At 44.1% G+C, this 25173-nt stretch overlaps 3 protein-coding genes across 4 annotated transcripts in view; 1 reads left to right on the top strand and 2 right to left on the bottom strand.

The window, feature by feature from the left end:
• Positions 1–6087, bottom strand: part of OLFML1 (olfactomedin like 1) — a 32878-nt gene extending 26791 nt beyond the window's left edge. Inside the window, exon 1 of the mRNA XM_055095186.2 lies at positions 508–6087. The gene's annotated coding sequence lies outside the window, so the exon portion shown is untranslated. The remainder of the gene's footprint in view (positions 1–507) is intronic.
• LOC103786176 (proline-rich protein HaeIII subfamily 1) overlaps positions 1–25173 on the top strand; it is an 82232-nt gene that overhangs the window by 32280 nt on the left and 24779 nt on the right. The window contains exons 4-5 of the mRNA XM_063607981.1: positions 14821–14946; positions 23250–23345. The gene's annotated coding sequence lies outside the window, so the exon portion shown is untranslated. The remainder of the gene's footprint in view (positions 1–14820; positions 14947–23249; positions 23346–25173) is intronic.
• SYT9 (synaptotagmin 9) overlaps positions 15541–25173 on the bottom strand; it is a 216508-nt gene continuing 206875 nt past the window's right edge. For both annotated transcript variants that reach the window (XR_008620313.2, XM_003819106.5), the window contains exon 7: positions 15541–17795. Coding sequence is in view for 1 of the 2 variants with exons in the window: in XM_003819106.5 (XP_003819154.1) it covers positions 17787–17795 (9 nt within the window). In the remaining variant the exon portion in view is untranslated. The remainder of the gene's footprint in view (positions 17796–25173) is intronic.

Here is a 25173-nt window from a genome sequence, read left to right as displayed (position 1 = left end):
GTCCTTAAACTTCCTTATCCCCGGTAATATTTCTCCCCACCCTTCTTCCATATGGCCACAGCTCCTAACTATTCCTCCTCACCCTCTTGGTAAAAGTCCCAAACAGTAGTTCATCATCCTTAGAAACAATTCCCCATATTTCTGAGAACCATCTTTGCACTATTCCCTAAACCAGTTGAACTTCAGCTGACCCTGCCTCCTAAATCCTTATTAAAAATTCTGTCTGGCTCACGCTGCTTCTCCAAGTGAGAATATTCTCTCTGAAATTACTCATGCCTAGCATTTTTGAATAAAGTCTTAAAGGTGCTCTAGTTGATTTACTCCCACAAATGCCTCAAGTCCTAACTCTGAGACTGTGAACTAAGATGGGTAAGGTCCAGTGGAGGAAAACTCTGATTGTATCATTATAATTAACTTTTGGGTGGTGGTGGTGTGGGTAGTTCTTTCCTGGGTTTTCTAGAGCATGCTTACATTACTTTTTCAATGAAATACACATGCCATACTTACGGAGTCTAAAGAATTACTGGAGAGTCTGTGAGGGGGAAATGCAGTGGGAAGCCTCGGTTGCAGCAGAAGTCCTTGAGGTGCTTTCAGGGCTGCTGTTGCTCTTATCTCTCTGGAGTGGGCTCCAAAGAGGTTGGCTCAGGACTGGCAGGCACCATCTCTGCCCACCAGTGATTCAGGCCCAGCATCACTTTCTCTGCGGTCACCACCTTCTTCAGAGGGACACTCCTGGCCTCTCAGCTCTGACTGCCCACACCTGGTCTTAATTGGAGAGCTTCATTTACTTTTTGTAATCCCAAACAGGGACAGCAAATCTCACAGCTGGAACCCATAACCCATTAGGATTGATGACCCATAGTTCAGAACCAGAGTGGAAACTCTCATATTCTCGTGACCAGAGGTTTCATAAAGAAAAACCAAACTCACTTTGGAGACAGACCCAGCCTTGACTCGCAGTGGCCTACTGAAGCCATCTTTATTAGAACAGTCCCTCCTCAGTGGGTGCCGGGTGGGTAAGGGTGAAAAAGATGGCCTGCTGCACCTAAACCTGCAGTTGGATGAAATCAGTTAGCTCCACTATCTTCATTACACTTAACCTCTGGCCTTGACCATTGCTATTACTAGCCAGGACAGTGGACAAGCACAGTGACTTCTCTTTTCTCCTCTGCAAGTGTCTGATCCTTCTGCTTTTCTACCCCAGTATCCTGAGAGGGGAAATAAGCTCCTTTATATCCACCACTATTTCCTCTGTGTGGTTGGATCCAGGTGACTGGTCCTTAATCTATAAGCCAGGCCTGAGCTGACTGTTTTCTCTAAATGAGAAAGAGCTGGATATATCAATTCTCTCATCCCAGTTAGCCCCCTGAAGCTGATCACATCCAGATCTCCAGTTCCTTTTGGAAATTTTTGCTGCCTTCATCCCTCTTGGCTCCGTTTGCTGCTGTGCCTCCACATTAACTGACCTTCTGATATCTAGAGCCTTCTCTGCTTCCAGTACTCCCTCACTTTGCTGAGAGATGCTAGTCAACTCCAGCAAAGTCTGGAGGAGACTTTGCCTTTTTGAGGATGCAAAACCCCACTCAACAGAATCCCTTCTGGGATATTAGAATTCATCATTTAGATATGAACAGGATGCCTCCTTTTTCTGTTTTTTTTCTCTTTGCCTCTATTTTTCCCTTTATCTTTTGTTTGTCACACCTCTCCTGCTTCCCCCTTCCTGATAGTTATTTGCTTTAAGTCATCTTCAAATCTTCCAACCTTTTACCAAGTTAATTGCATTGTTTCCTGCATGAGTGATTGGAATAGCCTCTAATTCCCTATCTTCATCTCTTTAGATAAAGTGTTGGCTGATTTTATGCCAAAATGAAAACTTTTTACAGTATAACCTCGGTCAACCGTTCTTCCTTCAACAATTGGCATCTACCACATTCATCCTCCACAACAGCCACATCTAATTGTCTCCAAGCTCCCCATGAAATTTAACATGTGGTATCTTTGCTCATGCAGTTTCCTCAGCCTGAAAGGTCTCTCCCCTTTGTAACTAGTGAATTCTTCAAGTCCTCCTGCCACCTTTTTGACCCCATTCCAGGCAGAATAATACCTGTAACATGTTGAATCCTGAATCTTGGAAATTTGAGGGGAAGGCTAATCTGGGCATTGGTGCTTGGTGAGAGCTGTGGGCTTGCTGCCTCTGGGACAGACAGCACTGTGGAAGGGGAAAGAGAAGAAACATAGAACTATTAGGGGCTGAAGTGTGTTGCCCCCAAATTCATATGGTAGAGCCCTAACCCCCATGACTTCAAAATGTAATTATATTTGGAGTTAGGGTCTTCAAAAAGGTGTTTTAGTTAAAATGAGACAATCAGGGTGGACTTTAATGTGACTGGTGCCCTTACACAAAGAGGAAATTTGGACCAGGGATGTAAGTGCACAGAGAAAAGCCCATATGAGGACCTAGCAAGAATGTGATCATCTGCTAGCCAAGGAGAGAGAGCACATAAGAAATGAAACCTGCCCACACCGTGATCTGGGACTTCTGGCTTTCAGAACCATGAGAAAGTAAAATTCTGTTGTTTAAGCTTCTAGTCTGTGGTATTTTGTTATGGCAGCCCAAGCAAACTAATACATATTATATCCCTAGTGTGTTCCAGGTACTGGGCTATGCGCTAGGGTTACAATGATGGACACAATAGACATATTTCTTGCACCCTTAGAAGATGTAGTCTAGGCTGGGCATGGTGGCTCACGCCTGTAATCCCAGCACTTTGGGAGGCCGAGGCGGGCGGATCATGAGGTCAAGAGATTGAGACCATTCTGGCCAACATGGTGAAACCCCATCTCTACTAAAAATACAAAAATTAGCTGGGCGTGGTGGTGCACACCTGTAGTCCTAGCTACTTGGGAGGCCAAGGCAGGGGAATGGCTTGAACCCAGGAGGTGGAGATTGCAGTGAGCCAAGATTGCACCACTGCACTCCAGCCTGGCGATAGAGAGAGACTCTGTCTCAAAAAAAAAAAAAAAAAAAAAAAAGATGTAGTCTAGCAGGGGAGATAACACACGGATACATAAATAGAATGCATTATAATTTGTCTAATTAAGCATTGATGAGGTAGTACTAAATGTCATGACAACATAAAGGCAGAGCACCTGAGCTTGGTGAATCAGGAGGACTTCCTAAAGGAGGTGACATCTTAGCTGAGACTTGAAGGTGAATAGGAAAAAGGTAGGAAATGCTCTAGGGAAAAGAAATAGCTTGTGCAAAAACCCATACAGCATAGAGAGCTCAGTGGACTTGAGGAACTGTTAAAGTTCCATATGAACTTTCTATGTCCGAGTAATGTTGCTGGGAGAGTAGTGTAGGTCAGACTCTCCAGGAAACAGAGTCTGAGACCAATTTACATGCATGATGTTTCTTCAGGTGTGCTGTCTGGAACACCTGTGGGGAGTGAAGGATGCATGACTGGGCAAAGAGAGAAGTTAAACTGCCATGCAGTTGCAACACAGGCCTCAGCTGATCCCTTGAGGGGCTCTGGAGATAGGAGGGCCCATCGGATATGTCCCAAATTGAGGCAAGGAAACCAGACCTTGGCACTCCCACATCAAGCAGTCATTGGATGAAAGCTGTGCCCAAGGAGGGAGAGTAGATAATCTTGAGTGAGGCACTTTTCTTTGGATGAGGGCAATTCCTGGAAAGGGACTCAGCTGTGAGTTGTTAATAGTTTGCACAGCTGGGAAATGAATGTCCTCCTAAAGAGTAAATTTGGGCGATGCATCAGTGTCTACTTCAGTAGGTTAGGCAGAAGCCAGACCTTGCCAAGTTTGTAGGACATGCCAAACATTTTAGGTGTATGGTAAGAACAGTGAGACAGCAATTAGAGTTTCAAGTGAATAACACATAAATAGATGTGTGTTTACAGAGGTCTCTCTTGAGGCCAGGTGAAGGACGGATTGGAGGGCAAGACTAAATTCAAGGTGGGAGATGGATTAGGAGGTTGTGAGAATAATCTGAAAAGAGAATGATGAGGGCCAGAACTAGAGTTGTGACAGTGGAGAGAGAGCTAACTGGTTGCCTCTGAGAAATATTTAGAATGTAGAATTGCCAGAGCTTGGTTAGTGATTGAATGAGAGGAAAGAGAGGGAGTCAGGTTGATGGCCAGATCCTGTGTTGTTTACAACAGGCTCCCTTCTGACCCCTTCAAGTCTAGTGTCAGCATTGTAGCCAGAGTGAGGGAGCCAGTATGCAAACCTCATTGTGTAATTTCCCTGCTTAGGAGCCTTGATTGTCTGCCAATTCCTTCCCAAGAACGTGTAGATTTCTCAGGCTCAGGGAAGTCTTTGCAATTACATCTAAGCTAAGATCTATAACGTGAGTAATCAATAGGCGAAGGAGGAGGGAGTATGTGTTACATTCCTTATGGAGGGAGACACACACAGACAGCCCTTTAAAGGTTGCTCTGAGGCCGAGGCAGGAGGATTGATTGAGCCCAGGAGTTTGATATCATCCTGAGCAACAAAGTGAGACCCCATCACTATGAAAAATCCCAAAATTAGCTGGGCATGGTGGCCTGAGCCTGTGGTCCCAGCGACTTTGGGAAGCTGAGATAGGAGGATTGCTTGAGCTGGGGAGGTAGCAGCTACAGTGGGCTGTGTTCGCACCACCGCACTCCAGCCTGGGAGAAAGAGTGAGACCCTATCTCAACAAAAACAAAAAAACAAAACGAACAAAAAAAGTAGCTCTGACCAGCGAGGCTCCCTGTAAGCATTGAACATTGAGCATTGCCTCTTCCAGTTCCAATCTCGGCCGCCTGCTTTTTTTGCAATGTATCTCCTACTCAGTTTTGCAGCCCTGTTTGATCGCCCTTGCCTAGACTAACACCTGAACGAACGGTACTTTTCTTCTTGGCCTGGGCTTATGTCTGCCTCCAGAACTGGCCCTTTATATAATTCATCCCTCCCCCACCTTGCAACCAGGTTGTATTACCTGATGGCCTCTTTGAAAGACACCTGGAAGTTTGCATGGATGCACGTAAGTTCCTCAGCCCTATTATTGGGGCCCACTTAATAGATTTTAGTACAGACCCCAAATCATATATTTTTGAGGGGCTCAATTGTCTCTAGCCCTTAGCAAACTGGAGAGATTTGAGGTGATTTCTCTAGTTCAGCTTATCCCACATACCTGTGAAGACAAGGCTCTTGGTAATGTTATATTTACAAACCATGCAATACTGTGGATGTGTCATCTCATTTCCCTATGAGACAGTCCTCATAAATAAATTTTCAGAAAACATGAGATTCCTTTTCCCTTGGGAAAATGCCAAAACATTTTTTATACTTGACTTTAGCCAAAAGGTCAAAAAGTGATGCCAAAACATTTTTTAACTTTAAATATTTTAATGGAAATCTTCCCAAGCGTGTTTCAAACTTACTTTTTCAAAGTCATTTCTTAATGTCGTAAGATGACCATATGGATATCAGCTATTGTATCATGTATAGGGACCTTTCAGAGATTATTAAGTATATAGAAATGTCTGCCTTGGTACTTACTGGCTAAGGAAAACTAGGGATTTTGAGTTCCTGTGTCTGTTGTTATATTTTCTGTCTCCCTTTCCCTGTCTCTGTCCAATCTTTGTAAATAAAGGAAGCTAATTCTCATGCTAAGACTCTGAGCAGATGAAATAGCCCTGTTTGGCATTAGGTTTAGACTTATGCTTCAGAAATCATTTGAGGCTGCCCCCTATTTTGCTCACTCAGCTGCTCTCTGTCTCTCTCCTGGGATCATAACCTGTTTCCATGACTTGCCTTGGCTCTCCTGTGTAGCAGGATCTAGAACTGGATTTGGGTTTGTTATTCTGCTTCACTTCAGCCCCTTCCAGATCATGGCCCCTGGACTGTCTCCTCCAAGTTCATGGGTCTTAGCAATGAGTAGGGGACACACCACCTCATGACTCCAGTAGAGACCTGTGGGACCCACTGGGATAGGCAGGGGTGGATGTTTGACTACACCCTCTCTTGGAAGTCTCTATTCTCTTCATCTCTGGGTTTTTCCCAACACTTTCTGCAGCTCACTGCAAGCTCTGTCATGCATTTGCATCCAAGGGAAGAACAGAAGTTTGACAGAGAAGGTTGGAAAGGACTTTTCAGGGTTTGAGGATCATCTTGTTTCTTCTTAGTCTGTAAAGAGTTTTTTTTTTCCCGACTATCAAAATCATATTATAATCCACATGAAATCTGAGAGGCCCTTCCACCATTTAAGAGGAAATCATCTTCTTTCCACCTTCCCCCATCACACAGAGAGTAAAAGATGAACGTAAACCCTCTAGACTCCATGGTGACTGTCCAGGGAGACCTTGGCAAGGACCATCACACCTCCCAAATGCAGACCACTTGGGGTGAGGGAGAGGGCACTGAATGAAGAAGGGCAGGCCTCAAATACCAAATTAATTGTTACAAATTTCAGAGTTAGTATCTGTCAGTCTGTATGAAAATCAGAGCTAGGGTCCTTAGGAGTCTGGTTTTATTGAAAGTAAAGAATAAGAATGGTTTTAATAAGTGTGCCAACTTATGGCTACGTGTCTTTATTGACTTCTTGAGCCAAAGTGCTATGAAAATTAGAAGACATGGCTCTGCCTTTCAGGAACTTACAATTACTAGAACACACACACTCAGAAAATAGTGTAAGAGAATCCAGTTGTGAGGTCACATGAGTGAGAGATGCTGAGTGGGCATGAAGCAGTGTTCTTTCTTAAGTACTGTAATGTTCTCCCAGATATATTCATTTTCTTATTGTCTACTCTTGTCTTTTCAAATCTTTGGGTTATATAAAAGAGAAAGATGTGAGAGTGGAGTTATAGGGAGCAATCTGTGGAATTTCATGACTAAATTCTGCTTCAGGTTGGAATAAAAGGAATAGATGGATTGAAGAAGGAGTTTAAATGAGATATTAAGAACAGTTTTCTGACTGAGAAGTTTTGGGCAAGAGGATGTTGAAGCAAGTGGATATTTTTCTAGTGGATAATGATATATATTTGGGGAATCATTTAAAAATCTTCAATTAATTGTGTTAGGGAGTCAGGAGAGAGCCCTCCAGAAGGCCCCGTAAAACTAGGGGCTGTTAACATTGTTTACGTTGACTGTCAAAAATGACAGTCATAAGTAAATACTTGTGATATCTCCAATTCTTGTCAGATATACATTTAGTTACCTTCTATCTCCACACACAGTTTGCTGTGTCACCAGCTTAGTCTGTCCAGACTACTATAACGAAATACCATAGACTGGGTGGCTTAAACAACAAACGTTTATTTCTGACTGTTCTGGAGGCTGGGAAGACCAAGATGAAGGTGCTGGCAGATTTGGTGAGGACCTTTGTCCTGGCTTTCAGATAGCAGACTTCTGACTATATTCTCACATGGTGGAGAGAGAGGGGGTTCTAGTCTCTTCTGCTTCCTATGATTTGACATAAGTGAGAAGTTCCCCAAAATGCAACCTTTTCCCCCCATTCCCTCTTCCTCCTCCTCCTTCCTCCTCCTCCAATCTCTTCTTCCTCTTCTCCTTCTCCTTCCTCCTCCTCCTCCTCTTCCCTCCTTCTTCTTCTTCCTTCTTCTTCAATGTGGAGCCTCACTATGTTGCCCAGGTTTGAATGCAGTGGCTCCTCCCAAGTACTGTTATAGCACACTGCAGCCTTGAACTCCTGGGCTCAAGCAATCCTCCCACCTCAACCTCCAGGAGTAGCCAGGACAACAGGCATCTGCTACTGCACCTAGCCATTCACTTCTTCTTACCCTTTTTGCTCACTCTTAGCCTCAGTCTACTCAGAGCACAGTCTAGTCTTCTCAGTTCTGAACATTCTCCCTCAACTCCCTATGCTTTACTGGAAATGCCCTGTGGTCCGAAATCTCTCAGTGATTAGCAGTGGTGCATTCTCTGCCTGAAGTGAAGAGCCTGGTCCTGCCTTCCCACAGCCCCCAGGATGGGACAGCTGCCTGCCCCACATGCACTTGGTGGAATGGCCTCACTCTGCTCTTTAAAATAACCATGTGAGCCGGGGTCCCTAGAATGCTCACACCTCTCACTGTGATCATTCTGGTTTGGCTTTTGAACTCACTTGGGAAGTCTCCTATGAACTTATTCTCCTTGGAGGCTAAGTATCTGGTCCTAACTGGCACTAGCCAAATGCTGGGTATGCCAGGTGTGGCTGGGTGGGCTCAGGTGGCCTACTCTGAGTCTCTGTTTCTTCAGCACCTGGTAACCATATCTCTGCCAAGGGCTTCTGAAATCTTGTTTACATCCACACAGCTTGGGGAGGCCCTGGGAGTGAATAGTGGGAAGGTTACAGGGAAGGGGACTGATTGATTACTGAGAGCTGCTGATGGGGGTGGGATGTGGATTAGTGAATCCAGAGGTATGGAAGGTGTGGCTGCAGCTGGAGAAGGCTTGCTGGCCAGGAAATGATGTCATGTTGCTTGATGGTCACCTGCACAGGGCTTCTTCCCTGCAGGTGAAGGGAAGTACACCCCAGGGCCAGGGCTGGCTGGCATGGGTGGGAAGGCTGGGTCTTCTCTGGGTTCTGTGTCTCCCCAGGATAGGACATACCCTTGGTCTGTGCTGCACAGGTTCCCAAGTTAGGTCTCTGGGGTTCTATAAACATTTTTTTTCTGGTGGGAACGGAGCCCTAGGACATAAAGCTGAGGGGTTACCTGCTGTTCCCAGAGAGTTCCTCCTTGGGTGATTTTTGTTCAGTGTCCTAGATCCAATATTGGGTCAATGTTTGTGCAAACTATTGGTTTCAGAGCCTTTAGCTACTAAAGGCCAGAGGCTTTTCAGGCAGTCATCTGACTATGACCAAGGTACTAGTCCTTTTCCTTTTTAGACTTGAATGAGAACGTATTCCATCTAGAAAAAGTACTGCCCACAAACCTTCTCCCTTCTCCCCTCCTCACCCAATAAGTCTGATTGATATTCTTGCTAAATGGATAATGGAATGGGTAGTTTGATTTTCAAAAACATAGGCTGAGATACAAGCATGATGGTTCTTGCAGTCAATAGAGCATCAGGCCCTGGAAATCCACGTCTCAGTCTGGTGTACACACAGGCCTGGTGGGTGGACAGCACTGGCTTGTGTGAGCCATGCAGTGTGGAGAAGGAAGGTTCTTGCTTTTGATACTCCAGACACCTCTGTCTTGATGTTCTCAGAAGCACAGAGTGGCATGAACTGGGGACAGATGCATGAGCTTCCTAGGATGAAGATTTCTATCACTGCCCTACGGGAGGGATCACAGGTTGGTTCTTAAAGAAGTAGGCTAGGGCAGGAGGGGCCCAGCACCCTCCCTGTGGGTCCCAGTTTCCTGCCCCAAATGTGAACCAACCACACAGATTGTCTTTCTGTCTTTTCTTCATCTAATACCTGCTTCTCTGTGCACAAGCTCCCCATCCAGGAGGCTCTCCTTTCTGCTGCCCTCCTCTCATCCATCTGGCTTACTTGTAGGACTGTGGTGAACTCTTTAGGGTATATTGAAAGAACTTATTTTGGTATTTAACTCAAAATGGAATTTCCTCTGTTTAGAGGGCCAGTTGTGGTTTTATAATCCACGCTAGACATCACTGGTCATTACAAGGGCTTTCAGGACAATCTCAAAGTCAAATTCCTTTCCATTTATTAAAAATGAAAACCCATTGAAGAGGAAACTAAGAAACAATGGAGGGGGTAAAGAGACGGCTGATGTCTGTGGAAATCACCAAAACCTCCCCTCTAGAGTTAGCCTGTGCTTGGATTTCTGGCAGCGTGTGTCTAGGATTGCATAGATCCCACCCCAGGTGCCCGGTTTCCTCAGTGCTGGGCACAAGCAGTTCCCTAGATTCACAGACACACGGACACCAGAGGTGGAAGAGCATAGAACATAGTAGGCCAACCCTTCCTCATGTGAGAAGAAACTGTGACCAGCAGGGGTGGTTTCAGCCCCAGCGGCAGGAGCAGAGCTCTGGGACCCAGCCCCAGCTCATGGCTCTGTCCACCACACTATGATGCATCTTGGTCTTGCCCAGTGTTCCTCAGGCTAGCAATCAGTTGCAAACACTGCAGGTGAAGGACAACTTTTCAATAGAAATGGAAGCCTTATTAAACATTAATGCTGTAGTCTTGGACATGATCCTTTCTTGACCCACATATGATGGGCCTGGAAAGGTGGGGTCACCTCTACTGACACTTTCCTGGCTGCAGACTGGGTTATGGAGGTGAGTGTCATCCATCCTTACATTGGATAAAATGATGGAGGAGCTGCCATGACTGAGGGTCACAGGTATCAAAGGAGACAGGAGGCTTCTCAGAAGACTAAGCTACTGTGTTAGGTAGGCAGGTGCCTTATCTCTGGCATTCCCATGCAGCAACTTCTGTAAGAGTCAGAGAGCTTCTTTCTATAAAGGGATGCACAAAGTCAAGTCTCCCAGCTGTGATAGGACCATGCTCCCCTCAGCCACTTTCTTCTGCCTGGGAAGGACATGGAGCCCTGCACCAGCCTCTTTGCAGCTGTTCCTGCACAATAATTGCATTTGTGCTTGTGTGTGTATATGTGTACAGTGGCCTAGAAATGCCAAGCACCATTATGTAAAAACCAGTGATGGGCTGGGCCAAGGCAGGAAGTTCTAGGCAGGGGTTTCCCATGGTCATGCTGTGTCTGAGTCCTTTGGGGATTGCCAAAGTCCTCTTAAGCCCAGAAGGGTAGAGGCCAAGTATAGTCACAGGTGCAGTGCTGTTTATCCCTCAGATATGGCCGTGACCTGGCTGCACCAGGGGCTGACAAGTGTCTGGCAGGATCCCTGACAGCAGGGAGTGTCTAGGAAGGTGAGGCCTGGAAATCACAGGATTGGTCAGTGGCAGAGCAGGTCCTCAGCCCCACCTCAGGAGAAGGCTGTCTCCAACCTGCACTGTGCTTGGTGGTAACTGGGTGGAGTTCCCTTTGTACTTTCTAGGAGCCAGCTGGTCTCCACCACTATGTCCAACTACCAGAATAGGGCAAATAATTTAGGATTAGAACCCAAAGAAGTGAGATCATGCACTAGAATAATTTCAAGTAGTGAGTAAAAGTTTAATCTTCCTTCCCAGTCATTAACCCCTGTATAATTACAGCTTCAAGACTGAAAGCTACCTTTCCCAAACTAGTGATTTTTCCTTGTTCCCTGGAGTCAAAGAAGGTCATAAGTTGAAGGTAGGTGGGGGAATCTTTCCTAATTTATATAAACACTTCTACAAGGACCTGCCCTCTTTATATAAACATCAGAAGACTTGAGGACCATGCTGGGGTCTTTTTTTTTTCAAAGCCAGAAAAGGCCCACTGAGGGGCAATGGGTCCCACTGAGGCTTCACACATAGAAGTAGTCCTTTAGGAGGGATAATTGGTACCAGCAGAGAAGGGTACTGCTATAAAGGTAAAACTTGTTTCTGGAAGATTTACTTACCAGTTTATAGAGTTCATAAGCTCATCTCTAGAGCCCTGAATACAAATGTCTTCAGGTATTTGAAGAAAGGATTTCATTAGTCTTTGAGCTTTGAATTAGGCAAATTTTAAAAACTGCCTTTCTTTGATAAATTTAAATCTAAATCCAAGATCAAGCCTCTGGATACGGCTGCTGTGCAAAAGGAATTTTATCTAAATTGTGTGAATGTCTTGAAGATGATGTTCACTTGGTAGAAAAAAAAACTATCAATATTCCTATGTCAAATAGTTTTGAAATAACTTTAATTCAATGAATAATTATTGGAATAATAGCTATAATAAATCTAGTATTGAGCCAAAAAATTAATTTTTCTATTATCTTTAATGTTTAAAATCACAAATTCAATTTTCAAAAAATAAAGAAAATGGATAAAAGCAATACCATCCATGTGCTATAAACTATAATATGCAATATTATCATCAATCCATTTCATATTGATATATATACTTTTTAAATTGTCTGGCAATGGTCATCCAGCTTTCACAGAGTAATCTATCTTAAGATATAGTTTAGGGAGGCAAAATCAATGACTCAAGAGGACAGAATCTGTGGCCCAGGTCCTTTTGACTTATTCTTTCCTTTCTACCAGGAGGAGGTGTCATGAGAACCACTAGCTGTTGTGAAAGTTTGGCATTAGCCTATGGATGAGCTGGGAGACCCTAATGACAGAGGCTTAGTCAAAATTTCTGGACTTCAGGGCTGGCTCCTGATCCTCTGAGGCCTTGTGGGCCATCTTTAATCTTTGTTGTTAATCCTTCCCAGGCCCAGAGCTCCTGGACACAAGTGGGAAGACACCAGGGAGTGAGGTGACAGAGGTGATCACGCAGCTAGTTGAATTTTGCAGCCCATATGCCCAGGGATCCCAGGCAGCAAGTGACAAGTCTTTTGAGTGGAAGAAGGAAGTGGGTTCCTGCCATAGTCCTTGGGAGAAGCTTGATCTGTTCTCTTGGGAGGCTGAGCAAAGAGAGCTTTATATCAGGGACACTGGAAGCAGGTCTGTGGCACTGCTCGGAGCTTGCTCCTTCCTTCCTTCCTTCCTTCCTTCCTTCCTTCCTTCCTTCCTTCCCTTCCCTTCCCTTCCTTCCCTTCCTCCCTCCCTCCCTCCCTCCCTCCCTCTCTTTTTCTTTCTTTCTCTATCTCTTTCTCTCTCTCTCACTTGCTTGCTCACTCACTTTTTCTTCCTCCAAAAGAACAGAGACTATTTTTGCCTCACATTCATCCTGGGCTTAGGGATGAAGACCAGGGCTCTCTCCTTCTGCAGCTCCTAGATTGCCAATGTTCTCTTTTCCCATTTGCCTTGGAAGTTGTCCTGTAGGTCTTCCTTGGGGTACTTTCTTGACTTGTGGGACTTTTTTTTCCAATTATTTTCTTTTCCTCAGTTTTCTATTTCACTTCTTCCATGAAGGTCAGCCTATCTTGGAATGTACTTGATAGAAAGTAGAATAGTGGGGCTGGGCGTGGTGGCTCATGCCTGTAATCCCAACACTTGGGAAGGCCAAGGCGGGTGGATCACCTGAGGTCAGGAGTTCGAAGCCAGCCTGGCCAACATGGCAAAACCCTGTCTCTACTAAAAATACACAAAAATTAGCTGGGTGTGGTGGTGGGCGCCTGTAATCCCAGCTATTCAGGAGGCTGAGGCAGGAGAATTGCTTGAACCTGGGAGGCGGAGGTTGCAGTGAGCCGAGATTGTGCCACTGCACTCCAGCCTGAAGTGGAGCGAAACTCCATCTCAAAAAAAAAAAAAAAAGAAAGAAAGAAAGAACGAACAAAGAATAGTGTATGCTATCCCAGAAAGGCCCCATTCATGCCTCTCCTCCTGAAAGCTCATCTCAGAGACATACCAGCATTTCCTGAACATTGCCAAAGGCTTGACTCTGTCTTAGATGATCCCAAAGCAACACCTCTATAGCTGCGGAAGTGTCCACAGTGATTGCCAAAGGATATTGAGGGGTGTCCTTCCTCTTTGGTCCCAAGAGAGGACTGAAGAAGGACGAGTCAGGAATTCCCATTAGAGAGAAAACCTGAGTCTCAGAGGAGTTTCACTGGCCACTCAGCCTCTGGTTGTGGTCTGTGCCAGCAACCAACTCAGGACTCCTGTGTGAGAGAGATACTCTTTGTAAGGATGTGGAAGGGCACAGTAAGCAACAGGTGAGCCTTCTTCTCTGGGTTGAGTTTGAATGGCAATACCAGAGGCTGGGCACTCCTAAGCTAGACACCCTCAATAGTCCCAGGTGGCTATCAGTGAAGTGGGTGGCCAGGGGCAGCTAAGTGGCCTGCAGAATTATCAGGAGCCACATACAGGCAGTAGACATTGTTTTTGGCTATATTCACATCCATATTTGTGTCCTTTTCTCAGTTCATTAAAATTGTTTTCATTGAAAGTTCATAAGCACTGTATCAGTCAGAATCGGTTGCTTTTCTTTAGCTTATACTGTTTAACTGTCCATGTTTAGCTCTTCCCGTCCTCTCTACCCCTTATTACTCACTGCATTCTCCATGTGTGTTGAGCATTCGATGTACTTTTAAAATGACAGCTACCTAGGAAGCCCTTTAGCTCATTAACCTCCCCACTCCCACTCCCACCCCCACTGTCTCCAAAGATGGCCCCGATGAGCCACACCTTCTGGTATTCCATTCTTGTGTAATTTCTTTCCCCTTGAATCTGGGCTGATTCAAGATTATGACTTGCTCTTGACCCTAGTATGTGGCAGAAATGACTCTAGGTTCCTTTAGAACTTACTTAACAGAACCTTGTAGCATCTAGCTGGACCACTTGCAATGCTAGCTCTGGAGGAAGCCAGTCACTTTATCAGAACACTATCTTGAGATGTCCCTGTGGTGAGGAAGCCCGAACTAACCATGTGGAGAGACTATGTGGAGAGAGATGTCCAGCCATTCTGCAGCTGTTCCAGTTATCTCAATTCCAGAGCCAGATGTGAGTGAAGAAGCCATTATGAACATCCATCCGAGGCAGGCATTCAGATGATGCCAGCCCCAGATGCCATCTGAGAGCAACCATGAGACTGCAGGGGAGAGCATCAACTAAGCTCAGTCAACCCAGATAATCATGAGAGACAATATATTTCTATTTAAGCCACTATGTTTTGGTGCTTTGTCATGCAGCAGTAAGTCATTGGAATGTCCCCCTTCCCGCCCCCCGCATTGCAGGACAGGGTGGCCATGAAAATAGCAAGCCATTTTCCATACCTATCCTTTGTCAGTCTCCCTGACTCAAGTGTAAAATAATTATTTTCTTCTCATCATATGAAATGTAGTTCTACTGATGGCCATGTGAACTAAATAATACCTTTTTTTTTTCTTTTTTAGAGAGACAGGGCCTTGCTCTGTCACCCAGGCTGAAATGCAGTGTTGCAATCATGGCTCGCTGTAGCCTCAAGCTCCTGGACTCAGGCGATTCTCCTATCTCAGCTTCCTAAGTAGCTGGGACTACAGGTACATTGCTAATTTTTTAAAAAATTAGCCGGGGCAGGGGGCGGGTCTCTTTTGAAATTAGATGGTGGTCTCTCCATGTTGCCAGACTGGTCTTGAACTCCTGGTATCAAGTGATCCTCCCGCCTTGGCCTCCCAAAGTGCTGAGATTATAGGTGTGAGTCACTGCACCCAGCCCTAAATCATACCATTTAGAGTCATGATTGCTGGAGAATTTTGAAAACATCCGCATTGTAGAAACCTTTCCCCTCCCCTCCCTGACCCTTGCTCCTGTCATGTACCAGTGTACTTCCTGGACATCAAAATGCCTGCTGCATATGTCCAACTCACTGGCTGGGAGGGTGCTTCAGCAGCAACACACATCAAGGGCAGATATCCTTGAAGCCAACAGAAGTAAGAGGAAGGGGCTGAGAATCAGTGCCAGTTGGGTGGGGGGACACCTGGCCTCTCCCTCTCTCGGCACGAGCTTTTCCCAAGGTCTGATCAGAATGTTTCCTTTCTACTGCCATGTCCATTTTTTCATGGTATTTTAATTTCCTTCTTTATCCTGGAAAAGACATTGGAGAATCCCCTTCCCCCAAGTTAAATAAGACAAGGTTGGAGTTTTTCAAAAGGAGCATTTACTAGGAAACTAAAGGGCAACCAAACAGAATGCAAGAGAACAGAGGCAGAGTTGCAAATGGGCTGAGGGAGTTCAAATTTATAACCAGCCTCTGGTCACAGCTGTACTGGCTAGGCAAAGCTTTCCAGACACAAAGCCACCTGCCTGCCATGTGGATAGTACTCTTTGCCTGCTTGCCCCTACAAAGCCACCTTCTACTTCATACCAATTAGCCAGTTGCATCCTCATTAGTATCCCAAGGCTGCTGGCTTTCTGGGCAGGAAGCTTCTGAGGTGGGGAACAGTAGGCACAGCTGCCTCAGGATCTCCAACCCAGGCTTCCATTGCCAAGGACATGTCAGAATTTATTGGGATTGCTGCCTGATATCTATTGGAGCCAGTCTGCTTTCTCTGGGACCATTCTTCTGGGCTCATCTGCCTAGCTTTACAGACAATATTTCTGCTAACTATCCTGGTGGTGCTAGCCCTTCATGTTTTGGTTCTAAACACTGGTATGGTGGAGGATGTCTGAATGAGGAGGGATGAGCAGAGGGGAACCTTGAGCAGAGGAAGCCAAGTTTTCCTTATGTCATCAGACATAGGCAGAACCTTGGATTCTCTTTGAATCCCAGTGGTTGGAAGCCAATCAGAGAAGTGAAGCTTGAATGTAATGACACTGCTTCCTACAGCCAAAGGCCCATATAGCCTTCTTAGATCTGCCATCAAAGTAGAGCTTCTTGTATAGTACTAGGCAGCTGGGGCAATGAGAACTTTCTGAAGACGTGTAACGATCCTTCCTCCGCCCAGTTAGTTCCATACTGAAATGTTAATTCAAACAAAGATAATGAGCTTTCCAGGAAGGTAAACTACAATCCAACTCTGGATTCTGCTGTAAAGAGATTGTGTGAAAAGAAAAATACTATCTTGGAGTAGTGGTGCAAATGTGTGGATGGGGTGCCTTGCACCTATAATGGGACAGAGAGGACCATTAGGTAACAGCCCCCAGTCCTCCCAGGATATGCTGAGGCCTTTGGTTTCATTTACATGGAGGCAGAAGCAATGAGGATGAGGCGCATAGCTGGCCATTGGTTGGCAGACTTGGTCAGGAAGGAAGCTGAGTAATGAATGAGATGCCTGGGGAGGGCCCTTGACCTTCACTCTTGTAGGTATTTCCATCCCCAAGTGCTGTGAAAGTGATGTATGTGTCTGAAGTGAGAAGGAAACCTCTACGTGTGGTTGCCCAAGGCTATGACTCTGGGCTGTTGCATATGGAAATACCCCAGAAGGCCTTCAGGCCAGAGAAGCCCAAAAGCTGTGCCTTTCTATAGGGGATGGCTTCTCTCTCCATGATCTCATCTCATCCATTGCTATACCAGTTTCTGAGGCTGTTCCCTTAGTGGACAAATGTGCCTAGGAAAGGATATTCCACAATGCTCATGCCACTGAGATGTATGCCCTTCTAACTAATTACTTTTCATTCTAATAACACTCCCAGTTGAAAGGAAGTGGCTGCTGGCTACTGAGTGAGTAGTGTTGGGGGTCTCTGATTCCTCAAAATCTGGTTTTAGCAGAAAACAGGGCCATGTTGATACTGGTACTCTCTACCACGTGCATGGGAGGAGGCAGTGAATTTGCTGTGAACTAGCCCTCCTTGCATTAGATTTTTTCCAGGGAACAGCCTGCTTGTCTTGGTATTCTCTTGGGGCTATTCCTTGCAAATCTGGAGCACTTCTTGGGGCACAGTTATTTTCTGGAGACAGTCATTAGCTCAAAGGTAGTCATGTGTAAATTGAGATCTGCTGCCTATTTAGCACCTGGATATATTTTTAAATATTCTGTCCTTCCAGGGCATTCTAGAAAATAATATTATGTTGGAATAATGATTTCTAGGGCAGATGCTATGTCCTCATCACCAAGGGCTTCATATGAAACACTGAGTCCTGGTACTCTTGGTACTGTCACTATATCTATCATTTGTTTTTGTTCATAGTCCGATCTTGGTTCTTGGCATGAGAGACATGCTTCCCTGCAGCACATCACCTTGGGCCACCTGCAGAAGGTGGCTGGACCATTCAGGTTCACCAAACCCAATCTGGAAAGAAGGCCAGTTATTGCTGTGGTTACAGCTGAGCATTTGGTCACTGAAATCGTCTGGGTGTTGCTGGATGGAAAAAGTTACTTAAGATCTTTGTGAGATGGTTGTCCTATTGTGTCCTTGGCACAAGCAGTCCTCTTACCCATGGTCATCGTTTCTGCAGGAAGAAAAAACAAAAAAAAAATTGGCTTTCATTCATACATTTTTCTTCTTTTTCTTTTTTTGAGACAGAGTCTTGCTCTGTCACCCAGGCTGGAGTACAGTGGCGCGATCTTGGCTCACTGCAACCTCCGCCTCCTGGGTTCAAGCAATTCTCCTGCCTCAGCCTCCCAAGTAGCTGGGATTACAGGTGCCCGCCACCACACCTGGCTAATTTTTGTATTTTTAGTAGAGACAGGGTGTCACCATGTTGGCCAGGCTGGTCTCGAACTCCTGACCTTGTGATCCGCCTGCCTCGGCCTCCCAAAGTGATGGGATTACAGGCGTGAGTCACTGTGCCTGGCCCATTCATACATTTTTAATGTGCACCAAACAAGTGCCAGGCATGGTAAAAGATGCTGGGGATACAAAGACCATAAGTAGGACACTCCCCCTGCTTTCAAAGGGCTCACAGATGGAGATATTATAATGTGAGAAGCTGCGTAGAATACTGCAGGGGCAATGGGAAGGGAGAAAGTAACTTCAAAGGGATTGAGGAGGTCTATAGAGAACATTGTGAAGGATGAGTCTTGAGCTAAGCCATTTAGGCTGAAGAGGAATCTCTCTGGAAAGAAGAAGGGTCACTTGGGGTAGAGGAAAGAGACTGTGCAAAGGCAGAATGCAATAAAGGGCATGGTGCATTGAAGGAATCATCACAATTTGGTGTGACTGGACTGTAGTGTGAGGAATGAAGTGGTCGGAGGTAAGGCTGGTGATATGATTTAGTTGTGCCCCCACCCAAATCTCAACTTGAGTTGTACCTCCCAGACTTCCCACGTGTTGTGGGAGGGACCCGGCAGGGGAGGTAATTGAATCATGGGGGCCGGTCTTCCCCGTGCTATTCTTGTGATGGTGAATAAGTCTCACGAGATCTGATGGGTTTATCAGGGGTTTCTGCTTTTGCTTCTTCCTCATTTTCTCTTGCTGCTGCCATGTAAGAAGTGCCTTTTCCCTCCTGCCGTGATTCTGAGGCCTCCCCAGCCATGTGGAACTGTAAGTCCAGTTAAACCTCTTTTTCTTCCCACTCTCGGATATGTCTTTGTCAGCAGCGTGAAAATGGACTAATACAGCTGGGATGGAAAGATGAGGTCTGAGTGGTGCGACATCATTCCTTGTTTTCGAGATGTGAAGGAGCGGCTCTCTTAAGGAAGCCCCAGACTCAGACTAGCAGTATCTCTTGTGTTTCACACTCAGCCCAGCATTCAACTTAATTTAAACTCAGGGCACCTTCCAGCACAGATTAAATGTAGCAATACTGTGGCCATAGAGAGAAAAAACTGAAGTGACTTCTATGGATATGGGAATAACAAAATTCACATGTAAACTATAAAAGAGTAGCAACCATTCTGACAATGAAATTTATGGACTTCATTTCAGAGATCAAAAGTTCACATGTGAGGCTATAACTTAAGGAAAGTATTAAAAGCCAGTGTGTTCACTGCAAAGGGAAACCATGTTTGATTGTGACCCGTGGCTTTGAAGTGTGTGCATGTGTGTGGGCGCACACACACATCTCTGGGAAAGGGGTATTTGCTTCTGTGTCTAGGAAGAAAGACTGAATGATATTTGTCTTAATATTGTGATTCAAATATCAGTTTGCCAGATCAGCTGCTACCCTGGAGCACCAACCAAATAGCTCTACTTTCTTTTTTTTTGAGATGGAGTCTTGCTCTGTCCCCAGGCTAGAGTGCAGTGGCGCAATCTCGACTCACTGCAAGCTCCACCTCCCGGGTTCATGCCATTCTCCTGCCTCAGCCTCCTGAGTAGCTGGGACTACAGGCGCCCGCCACCACACCCAGCTAATTTTTTTTTTTGTATTTTTAGTAGAGACGGGGTTTCAGTCTGTTAGCCATGATGGTCTTGATCTCCTGACCTCGTGATCCGCCCGCCTCGGCCTCCCAAAGTACTGGGATTACAGGCGTGAGCCACCGTGCCTGGCCCCGAATAGCTCTACTTTCTAAGCCACCATCTACATCAGGCCCGTGGTTCCCTAGCCGCTCTTTCAACTGTGAAACCCATACCCATATCAGTTTGCCAATTCCTGAGTCCTTTCCCATCAGAGAAAGCAAATTGTTAACAGGCTCAGTGCCACCAATTAATGTGGTCTGGAATTAGTTGTGATGGTATCAGCCCATATTCCTTCATTTTTGGGTACTTATTGTATGCCAGGCACTGGGATATGGACTTCACAAGTTCTTAAAAGACCCCGTGGGGTTCTTTAATGGAGGATGCAGCGTTGTAGAGACACTAATTTGCACAAAGCCACACTGTGACTAAGTGTCAGAGCTGAGATTTAAACCCAAGACTTCCAATTTCAAAGTCCAAGCTTTAGCAATTATATCAATTCCCTCTGTAGGTCCAGTCTACATTTCTGATGTATTAAAAGTACTTTATCTGCCTTGGCTTTCTAGACTCCCTAAATCTAGCCAGACAAGCTGCCTTTAAGAACCCTAGTCCAAACTAGTAGCATACAGCAGGTGCCACATCCCACTTATGGTTTCCTAGCTGCTTATCCCATTTCTCTGGATTCCCCCAGCTAGTGACATGCATATGTATCTTGTTTGCCCCCGCAGTTCTGTGCACAACCTCATTTTTCCCTATTATGACCTAATTTTACCTCTTCATTTAAGCAGTTCCTTCAGAATGCTTTGGGTTTAGCTCTCCCAAAGTACCCAGCCTTAGGGACCACCTCTGTACCTGATTTCTTATGGCCTGTCTAAAGCCTGCTTAGAGGGCTAGGCTGCAACCTTAGCCAATTTTTTTTACCAGTCCCCATACCCAGGGATACCACTAGCAGAGGCATTGTTGCCAATGGCCAAGTCATAGCACAGCTCCCACCTGAACTCCATAGCTGGGTTTTGCTCATTTGGTGAATTTCCTTGTGTGTGTAATTAGCCAGAATCAAGGTCAGCCTCTGGAAATACGGCGGTGCAGCCTACTGGTCTCCCCCTTCTTAAGGTGCAGCCCTTCAGTTGGGTGAGTTTTCTGGGCTCTGAATCTTTTCCTCTTCTGGACAGTGCCACTAAGGTCCTAGGTCCTAGAATGCTTGTGAGCTGGGACCAAGCCCACAGGATGACAGGATTAAGGAGTTTCAATACATCTGGTGTCATGATAGGGTCATTGCTACCAGCAATATTGCAAGAAAAGCCTCTTGAAAACAAACTTATTCTAGGGAAAGTCAAGCATACAAGTCAGGCCTGAAAAAGTTGTCTCAGGAGAAGACATGAGTAAATTTTGCTGTTGTTGTTCAGCCCCCTTTTGTCTGGCTTCTGTTGGGGGAAGACTAGAAAAACTCAACCAAATCAAACAAAATAAGCAAATTACACCTTTCCAAACTCCTATAACCCAGTGAGCTGTTTTTCAGCCAAAAATTGTATAAAACAAAATGTGAGAAAAGATTTTTCCATAATTCAGAAAAGCATTGACCCAGTGGGATTTTGGTGAGAGGAAGGTGGTAGAGACTCAGTCATCAACACCGGAGACAGTAACGGTGGTTTAGTAACTGTTGAGCATAATGCTAGCTTGGCTGGTTCCAGTGCTGGTGCCAGCCCCATTTCCATGGGCAGAAGCAGCAGTGTCCTTGTTAGGAGACCTGGTGGGCTCCCAGGCAGTACCAGGGGTTTAGAAGGTAGCAACAACTCCAGTAGTATCAACAGGAAGTAGTGGTTACAATCCTATCTATCTGAACAGAGAAGATTGTAAGTGAATTCAATTGTCCTGAGACATAAGGATCTAATTTGAATTAAATTGAATTGAAACCAAAGATGAGAACTGTCCTAATGAAAACTGTAATGTGAAGTGACATTTCGATCACAAAAATGACAGCTGATATGAGACAGGCCATTGAAACAAACCCCAAATTAAGAACATGAAAAGACAGAGTGAAACATTAGATAATATCTCTCTGTGAATCTGAAAATGGGACTTTATTACAGGAAGTACCTAAGGGCTCTGAACTAAGAAGCTTGTCAAAAATGGAAGTGATTCTTATTACATGATTTAATCTTATTATGTACTTAATATTGTTAAATTTACATTTAAAATTTTATTTAAAAAGCACAAAAATCTCAGGATTTTGTTGACTGTTTATTGCTTACCACAGCTTTGCAAATATATGAAGATTCATCATGCTCTGCTGGTTTAGAATCTGATTTTGTTGACTGTTGCTTAGCACAGCTTTACAAATATATGAAAAATTATCACGCTCTGCCAGTTTACAATCTGATTAGCTTCTTTCTGTAAAGAGCACATTCTATTTTTTTTTTTTTACTTCCTCTCTCGGCTTTAAGAACAAGTATGTTAAAGAAATAAAGCAGTATGAATGTGACTATACTGCCTTTCAGGAGATTGGGCCAGTAGCATGGAAAATGAAAGGGTCCATTTGGGCAATAACTACTATTTATTGAGTGCTTAAGCACTAGCTCTATCCTAAGAGCTTTGCATACCTTATCTCATTCATGCCTCACCTTAACCCTCTGTGATAGATATTACAATTACAGTTTCACAGTGAGGTAACTGAGTCTGAAAAAGGCCAAATAATAAAGGTAGTAAATGGCAGAGCCAGAATCTGCCACCATGTTTTTATGGATTAAACTGTATGCTCTTAAGTGCTATGCCCAGAATGGTAAATTATTGTGCTTTGAATGGTAACTCCACTACAGCACCTTTCTAGAAAGGATTCTTAGTCCAGAAATGAATTCTGAACAGTCCAGACTTCATAGGAGAGTGTGTTAAGATTCACCGTCAAGTAGACCTTGAGGGGAAAGGTGGCAAATGGTGCGTGGCATGTGTGACATGTAGATTGTTATTTACTGAGAGGGGCTCATTAGAAACAATCAAGAAGCAAAGGCTACAGTGAAGGCACCATTCAGAAGGTAAGACAAGGACTGTCATATTTTTCGATGAGGTGGCAAGATAGGAAATTACTATAGGGTCAAAATTACTCTACCTGATGAAGTAAAGTGGAGGATGTTTGGAGTTTGTTACTTCAAATTAATATTCATTACATGTATTCATCGTTCAACAAACATTTATTGAGCACCAGGCATTTGTGCTGAGCACTAAGAAAACAAAGTTAGGCTCGGCGCTGTGGCTCATGCCTGTAATCCCAGCACTTTGGAAGGCCAAGGCGGATGGATCACCTGAGGTTAGGAGTTCGAGACCAGCCTGGTCAACATGGTGAAACCTCGTCTCTACTAAAAATACAAAAATTAGCTGGGTGTAGTGGTGGGTGCCTGTAGTCCCAGCTACTTGGGAGGCTGAGGCAGGAGAATCACTTGAACCTGGGAGGTGGAGGTTGCTGTGAGCCGAGATCATGCCTCTGCACTCCAGCCTGGGTGACAGAGCCAGACTCCCTCTCAAAAAACAAACAAACAAAACACAAAGATAAATAATGCACATTCTATTCTTGAAGGGCTCAGTGTGGTCAAAAGAAGACTATAGAATCAAGGATGAAGAGAAGGAACAGAATAAAAGGACGTCTCAGCAGGAGGCTCTGTGACTACTATGTGTGAGTGTGTGTGTCCATAATTCCATCATCTACCCAAATCACGGAATAGGAATGATAAAAGTTATAACAAAAATTCGATAAGGGTGAAATTGGAAAGATTCCTAGGATATATGTGATGCACTGGGTTATAAAATAAAATTCCATTAAAAAGCCTAGGATTGTCTCCCACTGACAGTACAGCAAGCAGAAGCCAACCAGAAGAAGAAACTTGCCTTATTAATTCATAGCTCTGGTAAAATTCCCCTGTGAGGCAACCAATGCCCCATCCCATGTCTGTGCACGGTTATTCTACCTCTGCAATTTGGGACTCAAATCTCTGGTCATCTCTGTAATTTCAATTCCTAGAAATAGCTCCTAAACTGATCATTGTGTTCCTAGTAATTAGAAAAGTAACTGTGACACAGAAAGGGTTAACAAATAAGAATGATAAATGATGCTTTTGTGTAAATTTTATTTATTCAAGTGCAATACACATGTTGTTATCCCAATTTTTGTTTTTAAGCTAAATGCTTAACAATCTGATATACTAGAAAATTATAAGATTCATGATTTTAATGGACATATTTAGAATAACTTAACTAGTTAAATTTATAGTCACCATTTAAATGCTTAGGAAAATCTATTATACTACATTTATAAAGCTTATTTTTAAGACGTTGAAATGCTTAAGATCATTTCACCGAAATGTATAAGATTTTATTTGTTAGCATTATAAGAGTTACATGATTGAGAACAATTTTGTTTAACACCTGCATTCGATGTTTGGAGTGTTTAATATAATCACATTTTAAATTTGTGATTTTAGCTTGAAATATTCACAGAAATGTAGTTAATCAATTAATTGCTTAAACAATGCTTAAAAATTTAGGAGAATTTTACTCACTAGATTTATATCTTTTTTCTTATTTAAAAATATTTAAGAGAATTTGATTAAATGTAAAATTGGTGTTTAAAAGTTTAGGAAAATTTAATCTGTCAAATTAATGAGCTAATGAGAATTTAGCAAAGAACAAGTGAAAAAAGTGTTTTTATTTCAAAACAAAATTATTAGATCTATAATTATTATAACAGTTAACATTATGTAGAATTTGGTACGTACTATTATAAGAATATTAGATATATTATTACTCCTTACCACAATTCTCTGAGGCAGGTACTTTTATTCCTGTTCTACAGATGAGAAAATCAAGGTACAGACAAGTTAGTGACTGCTTCGTCAAGTGTGTTAGTTTCTTAGGGTTGCCATAATGACGTATCACAAACTGGATGGCTGAAAATAAGAGAACTTTATTGTCTCACAGTTCTAGAGGCTAGAAGTCTGAAGTCAAGGTACCAGTGGGCCCATGCTTTCTCTGAAGGCTCTTGGGGAGAATTCTTCCCTGCCTCTTCCTAGCTCTTAGTGGTTGCCAGCAATCCTTGGCTTATGGCTGCATCACTCCAATTCCTGCCTCCATTGTCACATGGCAGTCTCCTGTATGTCCCTCTAGGTCTTTATATGGCTTTCCTATAAGGACACTAGTCATGGGATTTGGTGCCTACCCTGATCCAGCATAAGCTCATCTTAACATACCTGCAAAGACCTTATTTCCAAATAAGGTGACATTCTGAGGTTCTAGGTAGATGTAAATTTTGGGAGGACACTATTCAAACCAGTACCCCACCAATATCCAGCACATTGGTAAACCCAATGTCAGTTCTTAATCTTCATTTTATTTACATCTTATTTGTCACATCTGGGCATTCCCTCTTCCTGGAAACAATTTCTTTCTTGCCTTCTAGGATACCACACCCTCTTGGTTTTCTTACTACTTCAATGACTTGCTCCTTC

This window comes from Pan paniscus, chromosome 9 (assembly GCF_029289425.2).
Source record: "Pan paniscus chromosome 9, NHGRI_mPanPan1-v2.0_pri, whole genome shotgun sequence".
Classification (NCBI taxonomy): domain Eukaryota; kingdom Metazoa; phylum Chordata; class Mammalia; order Primates; family Hominidae; genus Pan; species Pan paniscus.
Note: the sequence above shows the minus strand (reverse complement) of the source record. Positions and strands in the feature narration are given on the sequence as shown.